This window comes from Neopelma chrysocephalum, unplaced genomic scaffold (assembly GCF_003984885.1).
Source record: "Neopelma chrysocephalum unplaced genomic scaffold, ASM398488v2 Primary Assembly neopelma1_23, whole genome shotgun sequence".
NCBI classification, from domain to species: Eukaryota; Metazoa; Chordata; class Aves; order Passeriformes; family Pipridae; genus Neopelma; species Neopelma chrysocephalum.
In genome coordinates this window covers 5521548-5539857 of record NW_020897691.1, presented here as the reverse complement: position 1 = coordinate 5539857, position 18310 = coordinate 5521548, and the positions used below count along the sequence as shown (strand labels likewise).

Genomic DNA, 18310 nt, shown 5'->3' with positions numbered 1-18310 from the left:
TCATTCCCCAGTAGGGAATAACTTTTTTTGCAGTAGACTTTTCAATACACAAAAATACCACAGTTCTTATTATGAGTATTAAACAAGAACTGAATGCTCCATGCAATTCCACTGCCATGAGAACTTGGGTGAACTGAGTGCAGAAACACTTGCGTACAGACAAAAATAATGTCTTTATCCTCACGTGAGCTCAGCTAGACAAGGTTATTGGAAAAACAGTGAATTCAAAAAGGCAGAACTTGCTATTGATTCAGAAATAACAATGTCAGTTACTGAATCCCCAATAATCTTCCCTGCAGAAATGAAAACAATTATGTATACACATCCCACTCTCCTATACACACCTTCTCAATGACAGGCAAAGAAGACATGCTGTATCAACATATTTCTATGTTCTGTAGGCACAATCGTATATTGGATAGGCTCTAAAAGAAAGATCTAAAAACAATTCTTCCAAATTATCTTGAAGTCATGCTTTGCCAATACCTTAAGCTGAGGTAATGTCTTTGCAAAAAAATCTTCCTTAAAAAAATATGTTTCTTGCTTTAACATGAAAATATTTTGTCCTCTTACTACCTAAAGGCCACCTCCTAAAAGTTCCTACACAAAGCAAAATGTCCATTTTGGAACCCAGCTGTTCTCATCCATTCCTCCCTCCTCCTCCTGAACTACAGATTGTTCTCAGAGTTTCACTGACAAACTTCATCCATGTCCAAAGCTGAGCTCTGTGTAAGAATTCAAGCTTCAGTAAAGAGATATGCATATCACACAGACTAAATAGAAGGTAGCTGCATGAGATCTGTGCAGACAATGCAGATAGAAAAAAGAGCTCACATTCAGAGGAACTCCAGGGAAAGACATGTCTGATTTGAAAATGGTTTCCATGAATCTGTGTGGTATAAAAACAGTAGTGGCAAGGAAGGAGAATAAAAAACAGCCTAGTGTATCAGGGTTTCGTCCTCGCTTAGTCCTGCACTAATTTCTACACATCTATTATACCATAAGCTCATACATCTTGATCTCAGCCTTTCCTCCTGCAGCCAGGCAAAACAATGACAAGTAATAAATGAGTTATCTCACGTGGGCATCATGAGAACTGGTCCAATAATTGCTATTCTATGGATTATCTGAAAGTTTGAGCAGCTCATCCAGAGTCTATGATAAACAAAGCCAGGAATAAATTTGTGGAACTGTCATTACCAGTTGCTCGTCTAATTGGAAGCAGTAATTTGTCTCCCCCATAGCACTACCCTTGTCAAAAAAATAGAAAGCTGAAAAATTAAATTCTGTGCAGCAAGAGCTCCTCACAGACATCTTGTTTTGTGTACTTGTCCTTTCATTGTCCGCTCCTGACCTCTATGGGATATTACTATCCTTTTTCCAAGCTTCTCTTTCTATACAAACAAGTAACATTTAAGTTCAGTTCCTACATTTTTATTACAGGGCAAAAGAAAGAAGACAGCCTGTCAGACATATCTATCAAAGGGATTATCTTTTCCTCAACCTGTCTCATCTCAGAACATGATAAAAACCTCTGCACGTCTGCAGCAGCCTAAGGGACTGAAATATATATTTTTTTACTCTTGTTTTCACTCTTGTTGTTACACAACACCAGCTACACTGTAATAATTCTTAAGCCCCAAAGTGCAGGAATGGACCATATATAAATGAGGACTGCAAAAGAAGGAAAAAAGCCTACTGCCCACAGCAGGTAGCATGAGAAATGCAGCTGGATCTCAAAACAGAAGGAAACCCATCTGTGGAGATCAGTCCCGCAGGTCTCTACCTTCAACCTTTTCAAAAGCTGAATCACCGCATTTAGGAAAACAATGTTTTCTGACAAATGAAGACAGACTTAATCAGGACAAGGCAAAGAAACCCTACAGTAGTCTTTTATGATTAAGTGATGAAACAAACAATAAAACTTGGGTGTTTATCAGAATTACTGGTTATCATGGACAGGAAGTCCTGAACACTGCTTTCAGTTGGGCAAGATGCTTAAAAAGATTTATATTTCTATTACACTCACCTAGGCGTATTGGAGGAAAAGTTAAAAGGCAATCTTCAATCAAGTCTCTTGGGTACTTTTTTCATACCCAATCCTTGTTTGGAAAGGAATCATTTTGAAATACATGACTTTTTAAAATAAGAAAGATTTAAATCCTTAATGTATGGTTTTGCAGAGAGTCATCTGAACTCTTTTGTTGTCTAGTTGAAGAACAGACCACAGCCCCTCAGCAGACCGTGTTCTGACAATGCTGTCTTCAAACACTTCAGAAACATATATTGAGAATTATTAAGGCACGGGATCTATCAAGAAATGACAAGCAAGCTTTTGGCTGGTAGCAAAGGCAAGATGAGAGCTGGGGCACAGTGGGGAAGCTGTGCTTCTCAAAGCACACTGCCTGCTTCTAGAAATAACTGTATCAGAACAGGAAATCAGATCTCGACATCCTAAAATATTGACTGATATTCGCATGTATCAGGGCACTACCCACTGAAGCTAACAGACAACAGCAAGAACAGATTTTAAAGAAAATGTCACCGTTTCTTTCAGCTGTATTGTTTCTCTACAAGTGTTACAATTGGAAACAGAACTCTAAGTTGCACTACCCTTGCTGGTATGTCAGAAAGTAGAAAAAAAATCTGCCTCAATTTCGCCAATCTTTTATGTTTTTAAATTACTCAAAATGCCAAGAGATGAACTGTAACATATTAAGCAACACAGCAAGTAACAGTACTGCAATGCAAAAACAAAAAGCAGATCAGACAGTGGCTCAGGAAAGATCACAAAGGGCTGGTAAAATGATTAAGGGGCAGGAGCATTTGACATATATGGAGAGAGTGAGAGAGCTGGGATTGCTTAACCTGGAGAAGAAAAGCATCAGGGAGCATCTTATTAATACCTGATGGGGTATTAAAACAAAAAAGCATCCAAAACTAAAAAAAAAACCCTGCAAGTCAAAGCAACCTTTCTTAGTGTAAGGATGATAGAATGCTATTACAGGTTGTCCATAAAGGTTGTGGAGTCTCCATGCTTGATAATACTAAAAAGTGGACACAGCCCTGAGCAATCTGCTCTAGCTGACCCTGCTCTGAGCAGGGGCATTGGACTAGACAGTCTCCAGATATGTCTGCCCAGCCTCAGTCCTTCTGTACGGAGGTCTCAGAAGACAACTCTTACAGGTTCACAGATCTGTTGGTGATTGGGTGAAAAAAATGAAAATGACTGGCTATGTATGCTATTCAAAAGTAAAACCATAATTTATTCTCCCTGTTTTTTTCCCTCTGTATTTTTTTTTCCTGCAAACCAAAACAAGCTGAAAGTCATTGCATCATTGTTTAGAAAAGACTTTATTACAAACCTCTCACTTCCCGCTGCTGGTGTTCTTTGCTTTTAAGTATGGGATGGGAGATCCACAACCAGGGGTGATGCTTGCGAAGCTGAGGAAGTAGGTAATGTGTTACAAATCCCACGGTCCATGCCAAAGCAAACAGGACAATGCTGAGAAATGGCTGGGCCAAAGTAGAAAAAAATGAAACATAGTTATAATTTGCAAACAACATTTTTATATATATATTTTATATATATTTTTTAAATATTTTTTAACAGCTTCCATGATTGTATTTTTGTACAGTTAGTATTTATTCCTATGTTCAAATTCTGACTTCACAGGTGAATACGGATTTTTACGTATGTATTTTGCACACACAGTTAACCAATTTTTTCCTCCATAACTGAAGGAAAAAAAGGCAAAAGAACAGGCTTGTTCATTCTGTCCCCTGGGTTCTGTATCTTAAGAGCTGTGGATACTCAGAGAAAAGACACATCAAGTAAGTAATACTGAAATTAATACAAATATCCATAAACTAACAGCCTTGCACATATAAGAGTTATAATGACCAGTAAATACATTTTCACTAACTTATCTTCCCACAAGCTCTATTCTTTCCAGTTAAGCACCCTGTGATTTTGCATAAAAATGATAATATACCTTAAGGGGAAAAAAAAAAAGACAGATACACACCCTTAATGATAGAAATACAGTACTGGCACTGACAGCAAATGACAGAACAGCAGCTGCTGTGCAAACAATGAGATCCGATTTCAAGATTTCTTTCTGTGAAAATAATATTTTATACAAAATTAGTAAGCCAATACTATTCTAACCAAAGTAAATTACTTTGTTCTCAATTACTTACACTCTGCATTGTGATAAGGCTAATCAGCACTCCCTAATACAAAAGTATTTTCTCCACTCTGCTTTGGAAAATTATTTCTTCACACTCAAGGTTTGTTGAAGTAATCATATTTTAATTCTTCACACCTAATTTTGCACTATATTTTTAAATAACAAAGTTATAATGCTGGAGAAAGGAAAGCAATACATTTTAATACCAACTCTGCTTAAGGAATATAACTCTTTTACATTATAACTTTTTTATATTTGGAAATGAAAATTCTGCTTCCATTTCCTATTTGCAAGTATTAAGATTCCTTCAAATTTCCTTTCTCTTCCATTAATGTCTTTCAAGACACAACGTTAATACATTTACTGTGTTCTAAAGTGACATGTCCCATTCTCTGATTTTCTGTATTGAAAGTCAAATTTCAGGAAGATTTTATGGATTTTAGACAAGGCCTTTTTCTAGTGTCAGTGAATGATAATGAAAGATCACGTCCGCCTTTATGTAAAGATCTATAACTAGGGTAGGAGTAATCTTGTTTCTAAAGATTGGAAAATATCATTGCCTTTACAGCCCATTTTTCTTGTGATTAAAATGTCATTCTCAGTAAACAAATAAACAAGATAGCTTGCGATCTGTGTGGTCTTCTGAATTCTACTTCAGAGGTCACCCAAATGTTTTTGTGAGCAAATGAAAATCTTGTCTCAGATTTATGAGAAGGGCATTTAGGTTCAGAACTCAATACTGCTGCTATATTACAAAATGAGTAACAATCTATAGCTCTTGGTTTAGAAACTGACTTATGCTTTAATTCAAAGACATCTAGAAAGAACATGTGAAAAGCAACAGTTTTGCTAGAATTAGAAGCTCATCCAACTTCCTGGTGCTGCAGTCTAGGTAGGCTTCATGTACCTCATCAGAGAAAAAGAAAGAAATCTAAAATAATGATAGGAAGGCAAATCCATGAATAAGGGAGATAAAAAGAAAGCAAGCAGAACAAGTGAACAACAGAAGGGTTGCGAATTACAGGGGAAGCTGGTAGCAACCACTATATTTAGGCTGCCTATCACTCCCTGTTATGAAAGATTCTTCTTAGTAAAAGGTCACCAGCATCAGCACTTCCACTTACTGCAGCAGCCCTTTGAAACGCAGCAGGACTAAAAAGCCTTCAGGCTCAAGAAGTACTTTCGTTTTGTCCCAGGAAACTCCAATCCGGTTTCGCTGAAATCTCAAGCCACCACCATTGTCTTTTGCCTTCCCAGGCTCTAGGAGCATGTACGCAACTCCAAAAGAAAAGTGCTCCCTCTGCTTTCAGAGCTTTGCCTTCTCCAGACAGCTCTGTACTCTACACGGACTACATGCCGTAGTTCATGAGGAAGGTGTAGGAGCAGAGGTAGGTCTTTGTAACTCTTCCTGACCATCTTTTCAAAACCTAGCCCTGCTAGCCTTGCTCCTTTGCTGTCACATTCAACAGCAAAAGCAGAACATGAGGGAGCTCACAGGAAAAGCCGCCTCCTCCCTGAACAAAACTGTGATCCCTGCCTGTCCCCACAAATCCTCTCCATTCAGTTAAAACCTTCTCTCACTAGCAAGTTGTGTATCCATCTCTAACTCAAATGGTTTTAGTATGTGGAGCCGTACTGAAAAAACACGGTCTGATAAAAATTAATAAGGAAATTATAACCAATGGAAGTTATTTTTTAACCTTTCCAGATATTTTTAAAGATTACTGCAGATATTTAGCTTCTAAAATATAGCATCTGAGAAAGTTAAGCTGTGTTAAATTTATATGGCACCATTTCAGCCCTTTGGTGAATACATAGTAGGAAAAGTCTTGATCAAGTATCATTTTCTGCACAGCTGAATCCAACTACTCAACAGTCTAAAACAAGCTTATAAGAACAACAAACACACTCCAGTCATAGTCACATATTTCTGTACAATCAGAAAGGATTACTATTAAAATGACTGATTTCTCTCACAATCTGAAAAAGCTGCCGTTTTAAGAACGACATCAAATATTAAGATGTAAAATCAGCAGAGGTGATAACAATGGACATTTTTAGGAGAAGCAGCATCCTAACTTTCCATGCCGTGCTAGATCACCAAAGAGAATATTTTCAAACACTACATTCAAAAGAGAATTAATTACACAGATTATATTGCACAGGACTTGTATTTCCCACCTTTTTCATATTTCATTTTGTAATTGTCCTTTTTATAGTGCTCTCACTACTTTTAACACATTAACAATCCCATACAGAAAATGTTTTTAAGGACATTATTATTATTATTATTATTCAGATATTCAAACCCGAATTTGACAATTGCATTCCAATTCTGGCAATATCGAAAGTGTTTAAAGCATCATATGTGCCCAGGCTTGTCCTTTTGCCCTTGCACTGAATTGCTTCAAAATATAAATGTACTGCTCAGCTGCTGATTTGCAGGTCTCCACAGGAGCTCCTTTTGATGTGTCAAGGCTTTCAAACTTCTCACAAAATTCACGTTTTTTTCCTTCTAAAACAAAGCTGAGCCCTGGTTCCTTTTGTTTTGTGTCACTGCATAGTGGTCAGTGCCCCCCAGGAAATGGCTGACCCTGGGCAGTGATCTCTCTGGCTGAGGGGCACACAGAGCTACCTTCCAGGAGAAAGACTTGGGCATCCACCTACACCCTGCTGTGGGTGGATCTGTGGCTTCCACCCTTCCTGTGGAAGGCAGTTGGCTCCTGCAAAGCATGTGCCTACCTCGGATGTAACTCTGTTCTCCATCCTGCCTTCAGACCCAACTGTCTAAAGCAGAATTTTGGATGTCATTCCCACCAGGCGCTTAGGAGTTGAATACTGAATAGCCCTACAACATGATGTTTGAGTCCATCACTGCAACTGGTCCAAAATGGAAAAATTAAGTTTTATTCACAGTTTAAATCTCTGCAGTGAGAGATAATGACTGTTATAGTTTGGATTAAAAGCTGGTTGTCTTTTTTTCTCCGTTTTACACTTTAGGAAAGAAATAAACCCCAAATCAACATTGCTACATTTGATGCCTCAGAGATTTCATAAGCAGAATATATTAGAGTGGCACTTTTTTTTTTGGTTGTAATTATTATCACAAAATCATAGAATTGTTTGTGTTCAAAAAGATGTTTAAGATCATCATATCCAACCACTATTTTCAATTATGTTTTTGAAGCATTGTACAAATCCTTTTATTAGCTATCTAAATGTTTGCATTAAAGACCAGGAAGGATGCCTGAGTTTTAATGTAACACATTATCACCCTCAGGCCACTGCTCAATCTAGTAATCGGCCATGTGGATGCCTACAGAAATTAATTATAATGGTAGGAAGCTCCATTCTCAAAGTTGAATGGTCAATTATCCATCACAGCTGCTTTATAATTCAGGCTTCCAAAACTGGCAATTCTTACACAGCTATTCAAGCAAAGGAAAAGAGTAAAGGTCATGTAACTAAACATTGGAGATGCTGTATTTATTATTCCTAACATTAACACAAAGCCACTGCAGAATACAACACATTAATTTTCAATATTAACCTTCTTTGCTTTCAGCTCCTTGGGGAGGTGATTTGGTTCTGTATGTTTCAGACTTTGTGACTAAAATGGGTTTTATTTAAATGGCATGTTACATAGATCCCACGTCTGTATGTAGACCAAGACAAGGCTGGCTGTTGTGTTGCGTCCTGCCATCTCTTGCCACTGACAGGGGGTTAGGAATACCCTTCTCGCAGAGGAACACCTCAAGAAAACCTAAACTACCATCATGAAATCTCCTCCAAATACTGACATATTGTTTCACCCAGCTTCTGAACTGTTTAATGATCCCCTTGCAAAAGTTCTGGAAACTACTCAAAATTGCCTTTGAAGAGTCGTTGACTCTTACATCCTAAACACGACTGCTATTGCCGAAGCAAGTCAGCAGAGACTATGGCTTAATTGTGCTCCTCAAACCTGATGCACATGCATTTTCTCCTGCCTTAATTCTTCCCTATTTGCTCTACTAGCACTGCACTGCGAGATAGCAGGGGGAGTCTCCTGGCAAACTGGTTAGTGTTTAACTGAGACAGAGGTACCAGATAACACAGGGGTTAGACAAGGAGCCCACATTAATCAGAAATTGCCCTCTCCTTCTTTAGGAGATCTCCCAGTGTGGGGGAATTAACACTGCTAATTGACATAACAAGTAAACACTTTTACTTACTGTTTTTATAGATATTGAAGGAAGCCCAGACAGAAGGAAAACAAAAAAGAAGACAAAGAACTGGCAAGCTCCAGCAACACTGAAGGAAAGCAGCCTCTTCCTAACAGCAGCAGCAGCAGCATTGTATATCAAATGTACAGAGCAGAAAAGTGCCAATTCCCTAAACCAGGTACATCCTGGAAAGCAAAAGGTGCCAGGAATCCCACTTAATTAATGTTAAAAAAAGTGTGGCAAAACATGACAGGAACGAGATGTTGTAAAGAGACGAACTGAAGTTCTATGTCTGGTAAATCCCACTGCAGTCCTCTCTATGCTTCTGCATCTTACACCTCAGTGGTTCAAGGGCCCAAGTGCAGCTGAACTGTGTTAGTACAACAGTCCACACCACTGACACAAAAATAGTTCGAGAGTCTGAAGTATGAGTCCGTTTTGAAAATACAGGAAGGATCTTAGATGCAAATTTGGTCATTCTTTTGGCTATTTTTTCAAGATATTGAAGCCTTGCTCAAGGTTTCCCTCTACACTGTGAAATGAAACCAGTTAAGTGGACAGCTGCAGTTACTGTTTCAGTCCTCTGGTTGGGCTCCATCTGCAGAACAGATGAGATCAGACTCCATACTGCTCCTAGAAAGGCACTATCAGCAAAAGACAGGGGAACAGGAAGCTTTCCATTACATCTGCCATACAGTCCCCATGTACAGGAATGGAATGTCCATGAACCATGGCAATAAACTACACACCAAAACCATCACAGAATACAGCAAATATTTAACATAAATATTTTATGTTTACTCTGTTATTAGATGGACATTCATATTCCGGTGTCATCCTGTTGCAAACAGTTTAGTTTGCAAGGAACTGTAGCTTAATACAAGCAGCAAAAAATAGCCATATCACTTAATCTTAGGTGGGCCTTATTAGAGTAAGTAGTTTAAAGTAACATTACACATGGTAAAAATGATAATCTAAGCAGCAGCTTAGCAAAGAAAAGTAGAAAACATTGGTAGTGCAGCATCAACTCAAGCACTGAATGTAGTCTGTGTAATACCTTATAAAATGCCTACGGAATGATTTGAGATGCACAGGAGATGCATCCCTTTGAAGTGACATCTGAAAGCCAGGCCAGCTACCACACTAGGCACTATGGACTCTTGGGACATGTCCACAGGTCAAAAAAGGCAGTCTATCTTTCCAGAGACACTTTCTGAATGTTCCTTGCTTTTGCAAGAATTCAGTAGTTTAGGAATAACTCCTAGACTGCAAATGCTTGGATGCAGGTGGGCAGGATGTGGTCAGGAGGAAGGGCTGTCTGACAGCCAGGAAGCAGGACAGTTCACATGACTCTAAGAAATGTCAAACACCCCTTAACATTACTGGAAACGTGATGATCTTCCCAAGTGAACTCCTTATAATATCAACCTCCCCTGGTTAACAGTAAACTTTTTTTTTTAATGTAAAAAGACACAAAAAGGAAGATGGGTCACTTCAGATGTTTATGCTGAGGTGGGAAATAAACTGACACAAACTTAGAACTATGTGCCAGATACTAGTAAATAAACACCCTGCCAAGCAAAGAAGAGGTGATGAGATGGCAGTGCTTGGCACCAGGCTTGTACTTCCCTTTCCCATACTAGTCCAATTTTATTCGCTTCTTCCATCTCTGGATGCCAAGTCTGACAGCATGCTCCACCTGGCTTGGCTGGGGTGAAGGACACACAGTCAAGGGTACTTCCTGGCACAGAAAAAGGCATTCCTGAAAACCAGGTCAAGCTCTAGTCATAGAAAAATAAAGAATAAGAGCTGTTTTAAATACAATTCTGTGGACCAAATCCTGTTCCTCTCCAATGCAGACAGGGAGTTTGGCAGGATTGCTCACCTTTTTGAATGTTTGTTGAACAATCCAGCCTACCTTGTACACACCAGATTGCCAGACTGTAACTCCAAGCGCAGAACCTGCATTAGCTCTCTGAGTACCAGGACAAGAGATGTCCCATTCCTCAAGCTCTAAGAGTGCATGTCCCATCAACTGTATTAAAGAATCAATGTTGCAGAGCCCTTCAAAGGAGCCCTTCAGAAAGGAAATTTATGTATATCCCCCTTCTCGCTCCTGGCCTCACCATGAAGAAGATCTAGAAGAACTTCTCTTCCCATTTTCTGTGCTTTTAGTAATTTAAATTACTAAATAAGATTATTTAAAAGGTTCCTCAGTGGGCAAAATGAGAGAGCTTTGAACAGAAAGTAATGAAAGAAAAAGTCTTACCACTGATTCTCTCATTTTTTCTGGGAGTGGATCTGCTGATGAATCTTCAAATCGTTGGCGTAGGTAGTGAGGGACATATTTGCATTGAATGAGGGACCTGTTTAAAAAAAATCCTAGTTAGGATACTTCTGAACGTGCCTAACAGATACGAATATTCCTGGAGGGTAGAGGAGGAAGAACAGCCTCAGATTTCCTTCTCATGTAGGCATTAGCTATCTTATCTCCGTATAGTTGGAGACTGACAGAAACCAGTTCTACCTGTGACTAGGGTAAAAATTCCTCATCAAAATGTCGAGGAGTCTCAGCAGCCCAATCAATGTGTCTCAGTCCCGTAGAGGAGTAAGCAGAGAGGGCTCTGTTCCATTTATGCCTTTAATTAATGTTTCAGCTAAATTGAAACTGAAATGAGAGTCCTTTAGACCCACGTTAAAAAGGCCAAGGAAACTATTTCTGTACAAACTGTATATTAATCCTCTATTCAAGATTTATGTGCTACCTCCTCCTTCATCTTGAAGTTTATGTCACAGGCTATCCCTTAAACACTGTTTCCAGTCTCCTTAACCTCCTTTAAATAAGTTCAGAGCTGTTTAAAAAAAAATCTTAAATATTTTTAAAGATTGTAGATTTTTATGATTGCACAATAAACATTTGATGCTGATGTAGACATATTCTTAATTTTAAGATTTTTAACAACCATTTCAGCTGTTGAAGATTTCATGAAAAATGTTATAAAATTAGTAGCTAGATTTACAAGTTAAAATGGATTTGATTGTTTAAGATTACTTCCTTAAAAAAAAAGTTTCAAGGAAGAAAAGTTTCTCTTTTATTAAAGAAGTTAATGAATTGGTGTGTCTTTCCTGGGGAATGGGAGAAAAGAATACATTTAAATTATCTCAAAATTGAAAGAGTTCTCAATTTCATGCTGATTTGCAATTTACCTGTGAATATTTTACTCCAAGCAAAGAAATATCCCTAATACAGCACACAGCTTCACTTCCTTTCATACCCAAGTTCCACACTGCAATAGTCAATGTAACTGTTCATCCAGTTCACACAAAGTTCACACCTGATCCAGGTCTACTTGACATCAGTGCCAGACACAGTAGGCTTTGGGTAAAGTTAATGGCAATAGATGCAAGCAATTCTTGCTGCTTTATCACATCAAAACCTAGTAATGTATAAATATCAGATTCCCTGAATCTTTTGGATGGTAAAGAAAGAATTCCTCAACTCTTCAGTAAGACTTACTGGGATTCCAATTTCCTACTATTGCTCTATATCCTTTCCTTCCTCATCAGTGTTGTTCTCCTTTTCCCAAGTTTCTCTACTCAAATAATATACTGAATGCCCCAAAAAGCCCTCCACCCCCCCTTCCTTTCTCCTGCATTACAGAATTGTGCATCCTACTGCACTGACTTATCATATGCCTACTACAAATTTTCATGCACTGAAGAGCCTCAGAATCACAGGTAGTCACAGAATCACAGAATATTCTGAGTTGGAAGGGACCCACACGGATCACTGAGTCCAACTCATCTCAAGACACATACAACACACCTCATGAATCAAAGGAGAGAATCTGTGGGTTTCCTCATAGGTCCTCTGCACTGTTCTAGGATAAAACCAAGCTGTCCATGAAGAAGAGTTCCAGATGGCACAGTGATACTGGTTGCACAAAACCCACTTGCTTGCTTAACCTCACAGCCACATATGTAGTCGTGCAGCTGCTTGTGGACCACCACAGCCCTCCTAACAGCCATATATCGCACTTTCCTCATAGGAAAACTTGCATCTGCTGCCCCTGAGGTGTGGATCTATGGGCCTCCCTTTCTCTCACATCATCTCAACCCACAGATCACAGTGTTGGGACTTCTCCCCTGGACCTCCCTTATTTGCAATGTTGGCTCTTAACACACACCTCCTTTCCTCAGTTACCTCTAGCATACTGTGTCAGAGCAAAAAAGAAAGGAGTGAATCTCACACAGAGAGCCATAGTAATCCTCAGCAAGAGCTGGAATTCAGCCATCTTCCCAGCACATCAAATGTCCCTTCTCTTGGCCACAGTGCTACTCAATGCACATTCTGCAAATCCAGTAGCCTGAGTATCCCCTCAACTAAATCACTGTTGTCCAACCTGGCAAGCACACAATTTCCCAGAGGAGGAAATCTGCTTCAGAGAATTTGGATAGGTCTGTTTAAAGAGCATCAGCCTTACTGGTGCTCTGACGGCAGCACTTAATTTATTTACAGAACTGATACCAACCATGCAGATGTGGCAAGGAATTTCACCTCACCACAGTACTTTCAGGAGGCAATCCCTGTGGTTCTAAAACCCAGGCATCACTCTGGTTGTGTGCTGTACAGAGCAATCAATGAATAACATTTATTGATGGCAACTTACATCAGTACAGATGGGTCACTGCTTTGTCTGCTGAGGTGATAAGAAAGTGCAACTAGCAGACCACAGAAAGCAGAGAACAGTGCTGGAATGTGTTGTGCATCCCAGGGTTCCTGAAGAGAATGAGAGAAAATAAACTATCTGTAAGTTAGGAATGCAGAACTTTAAAAAAAAAAAAATTAAGTAGGTTAAGCCACACACGCAACATTAAATGCACGCCATCTAAATTTGTACAACATCTACCACGGACTGAAAATCCTCTTTCATATCAAAGTTTATTATTGTGAAAAAAACCCTGCAATTAAAGGCATGTTTTGTGCTCATATTATACAACTCCTCTATAATCAGCAATTAGCTAGGAAGCCATATGAAAGGCAGGTTTTCTTTCCTCTTTAATGAAACACCAGAGGAAAATTCTCATTAAAATGTGATCTGAGTGAAATCAGCTGCACTGTACTTATCTAAACACTACATAGACAATGCAGTTACTTGACCTGTAGCCAGATTGCATGCAACAAATGACAATATCACCTAGATCACACAGTGGGGTAGAGTTTTGGCACCTTTGACATCTTTCTGCTGCTTTGCACATTACATCCAGGCCCTGTCTGGATGCTAACACAGTGGAGAGGGAGAGCACTCGCCACTGCACCTGACATTCCCAAGTAGGAAAAGAAGAGACCACTGACACACTTGTCTGCACACTCTGGACATAACCAAGATGAGAAAATCTCTCTGAGTGACTTAAACAGCTAAAATTGGCTAGAAATAATAAGAGAAAGAATATGAAGCTTAAGGAATATTTATCAAGATTACTTTCATCTGTGAAGTCCTCAGCTACAAATTCAGGATCCTAAGACGTACTTGTGAGTCCTAGCTGTAAGGAACACAGTTTTTGTCTGTGAAAGACAGAGAAACTTGGTGGATCAAATCCATTGCTATTTCACCTATTAAATGTGTTCCGAGCCTCCACACAACTTCTACCTGATCAATCAGATGTGAGCTCACCAGATCCTGACATCAGAGCACTTTCTGGGTAGGTTTTGAGAAACTATGCTTAAAAGATCAGTGAAATTTTAGGCTAGTACAAAAACTGCATCTTCTGCACCATATCTCTTGCTTTAAAAACTTCACAATTAGTACAGGACCAATATTTTCAGAGGATAAATTAGGTTTATTAGTCTTATTTTGCCCAGTGATATGCATGATTTCTTAGCGAAGCTGACTCACATTAAGAAATACTCAATTTCTTTCAGGCACAATGAACACCTGAGTAAGACAAAATAATTTTAAGTGACAAACATCTCCCTGATTGCAACATAGGATTTTGAAATTTAACTATGAAATTGTCGTTATCATAAAAGTAGTATCACAAAAGTGAAATTTTAATTTCAAGATTCGTCTTCCCCTCATCATAATACTGAACATCACAAAGATTAAAGACAGAACCATCTAGTTCTATGAAACAATCCTACCCAAAACAGTCATTATAAACAAAAGAGAGATTTACACAGTATTATTGAAAGAATCCAGCACCATCTATTTGACAACTTTACCAACCAATCCCACCCTTCATGTCACTGTTCCCAGTTTGGGGGCCGAATACATTTTGGTCAAATTTGGGCCAAATACTTTTCCCATGCTTAGTCTCTCATCAGAAATTCATATTCTTCATTGAAGAAAATGAACCGAAGCCAAAATATTCTGAAAATGGCTGAATCACAGCCTAGCCAAACATCCATTGCATTTGCAGGGCAATACAACTGTGTACAGATCTACCCAGCAGCTTCTAGTGCATGACTGCTTCTCTTCGCTGCAACTTCTTTTGAAAGCAAAATACTATGAAGCGCCAAGCAATATTTCAGGTATTTAAATATATCAATAGCTAGTTCGAAAAATCATTCTGCCCTCTTTCTACTGTAAAATTGTACATGGCTGAATCTCCACATTAATACCTTGGGAACTCTTTATTTCCATATTTTCTGCATATTACACACAGCTTCTGCATTTGGCTGTGCTCCAATTCCAAACTGTCATTGTCCCCTCAAAACTCAGACATCAGGGAGCCAGGAAGGCAGGTAGGACAGGTATAATATTTGCTATGTGCCTAGAGAGCATGATTTTCCAGAAAAAAGCTACACAAGGTTGTACAAAAGATGAGAATGAACAAAGATGCCATTTCTCTGATATCGATGTGATGTACCCCGCTCCATTTTGTCATTTTCCTCCCCCTCTAATGACACCTGGTAGCTTTAAATTAAAAAGATGAAAAAAACAATACAGCTGATAATTGGACAATGATTCTTCTCAGTGGGAAAACAGGAATGACGGGTTTTAGCCTTGGAAGCTGCTATTATCTGTCATACTAGACAGGGAGTTTGACTTCCTAGTTTACCTTATTGGGTTGAGGTGACATGTAGTGCTTTCATATACAGTTTTGACTTCAATGCAGACACTCATGTAGTCATTTTTTTAAAAAAGTGAAACAGAGTTACAGGGTTAAGGATGAAAGTGACAAATTACAACAGACCTAGTGGTGGGAGTGTTCCATTCCAACCACAGAATCACCTAATCCCAAAACAATCCACTAAAAAGGAAGATAAAGGTGTCTTTGAACTTAAGAGCTTTTTACCACTGCTAGAGGTGGGACAGCAAATATATTTCCAAAAAGTGGTGATAGTAGTTTTCTGTCCTACATTATTTATCCTTTTTACTTCTTTCTTCCCTTAAAAAAAATGCATGTAGCACACTTATCTTTCGGAGATATTCTCAAATCATATGTTCTACTCCAAAGACAAAAAGTGCTCTGAATGGAGTACCGTTTGCGCTAAGTAGAAATTCTTGTTACCTTTTTTTATTTCAGAGTATTCCTCTCAACTTGACAAAGACTTTTCAGACTGATGCAGCATTAGCATCATTGAAGGTGAAGGTGTTGGCATAGTGGCTGGCATTTTAAATCTGGAGACAAACTCCAGTTGTTCTTCACACACCTCATTTTCCACTCTCTCATGATTTCATCATTATTCATAGAGACACAGAACAGTTTGGGTTGGAATGAACATTTAAAAGTCACCTAGTCCAAACCCCAAGCAATTCAATCTTTCTTTGGTCTTTCTCCTTACCTTCACACCCCACCATGGATCTGTGCTACTGCTCACATATCAAGCAATAAGCAGGACGTGTTGATGATCAGCCACTCCACACGTGTGATGGTAAAGTGAAAGAAATATTACCATCTGATTTCTGAACATCTAAAACACTGGCTTTCTGAAAGAGATGGTAAAAGGAAACCCTCCTCACCCCTAAGCATATGAGAACATAGTAAGAACTTGTTCTCTACAAGGTTAACTGTAAGCTTAATGCTATATTGCCATGGATACCCATTTTCAGTGAACACTAACAACCAAAAAATGTGAATTAATGAGCCTTGTTTTACACTGGTTAGAGATAAATTCTATGAAGAGATGCCCACCAGCCATATCTTCCCATCATCCATGGAAAACAAAACATTACTTTCCTAGTTGATCTCCAAAAACTTGAGAAGTGACAAGCTACCAGCATACATCAATGCCTATTCCGAGCAACATTGTCTCTGTTCCTCTGCACTCCCAGTTGCTATCTTGGACTGTATTTTCACTGCTGAAATTTAAACTTCAGGATGAGACTGACACAAGGGTGTCTATGTGTGTGCATACACACCACCTTACACAACAACAGGGTCCCAGACTGCGAGTAGGATTCCTTGGATAAAAAGTAAGATAAGCAACAGCTTCAGACAGGAGGAATGGATACTCATGTTTCACATAATGGTGAGTTTATCCTAAAGAAGTAGTACAGATCTCTATATTCCTATACAGTCATGTACAGTAAGAGCCACTCTGGGCCATGTCGGATTCTACAGGCATAATTTACTTTTTCAGTTATATCTGGAAAATAAGTCCCTATGATGCACTGAAAACGAAGACCATAACTATTGAAGTTATGTCTACAGTGCAAGGCTGCAATACTATGGCTGCAAACATCATTTACTGAAATGTGGGGTATCTGGCAATACTCTCCAAAATTAACCCCCCTAACAGCTCTTGTTTGAATCTCGGGGGTCTCTAAATTGTAAAGAACATAAAATTGATGAGCCCTGCCTTCAAAACCTCTGGAACTGGAGACAAAGAAAAAAACAAAAAAACTGGAGACAAAGAAAAAAAAACAAAAAACCAAAAGAACTGGAAGTATTTTATGCAGTAGAAACAAAGCTGCCTAGTAATACTATACTTCCATTTTTGGTCACTTAGACATCCAGGAATTCTGTCTATACACATGAGCCTGTTCAGTGCTGTTTAGAAATTTATTTGGGCAGTCTTAGCAGATTGAGGGAGACATATGCTTGCAATTCTTTCCCACTATAAAACCCAAAGACAAATATTTCAAAATTATTAGGACGCAGATGCAGACTGCATCATTGAAAATAGGAATCAAGAAGCACTGTTATTCTGATTAATGAGTTTAAAAATCATTAAACAAACCAAACTACATCAGTGTGAGTAAAGAACAGTTTAAAATCCATACATGATTTTTAATAACTGTTCATTGAAGCGATAAATAAGCTACCAGAAAATACTGTCTTCAGGTATGAGATAATGGAAACTATCTAACTTACATTTTAAAAAATATACACTTACTGGAAAAAGCAACTGTGCCACATATGAACACATTCACATCAGTTTAATTTTTCTGACCCAAGTCCAAAAATCTGATTTTTTTTCCCAGGTTGATTAATATAAACTGCAAGTTCCTTAAAAAAAATGCTGTATGACAAGTAATTAACTGGTTTTGGGTAAGTTTCAAAATCAAGCCAACTGATTTGAACAGAAGGCAGAAGACAAAGACTGATTGATGCCAGAAACATTCAAGGATGTGCTCTTCTGCCCCACAGCAAAACACTGGAACACTGGAATGCTAAAGACTGATACCAGGATGGCTAAATTCCAGACTGAATATTTGTGGAAAAAGTGGGAGGGTATACCTGATTCATTTTTTTAAAATATCTCTTAAATATTTCTGCGCAGACCACAAAACAGATGGAGTAGGAGACAAAAATCAGCATACCATGCAATTCTAGTCAAGTGAAAAAGACAGCACAGAAGCTCCCATGTCTCCAATCTGATGGATGTAGTATCTGAAAATAAAAACACCTTCTCCAGTAAAAAGAGAAAATCCTTTTGTATATCAAAGCTAAGGTAGCTATTAG

At 38.6% G+C, this 18310-nt stretch overlaps 1 protein-coding gene across 1 annotated transcript in view; it reads right to left on the bottom strand.

Annotated features, from left to right (window-relative positions):
- Positions 1-18310, bottom strand: part of PCNX2 (pecanex 2) — a 160503-nt gene that overhangs the window by 76588 nt on the left and 65605 nt on the right. The window contains exons 16-19 of the mRNA XM_027685374.1: positions 13069-13178; positions 10668-10764; positions 4029-4121; positions 3366-3516 (exon numbers count right to left, since the gene is read on the bottom strand). Of these exons, the coding sequence (XP_027541175.1) occupies positions 3366-3516; positions 4029-4121; positions 10668-10764; positions 13069-13178 (451 nt within the window). The remainder of the gene's footprint in view (positions 1-3365; positions 3517-4028; positions 4122-10667; positions 10765-13068; positions 13179-18310) is intronic.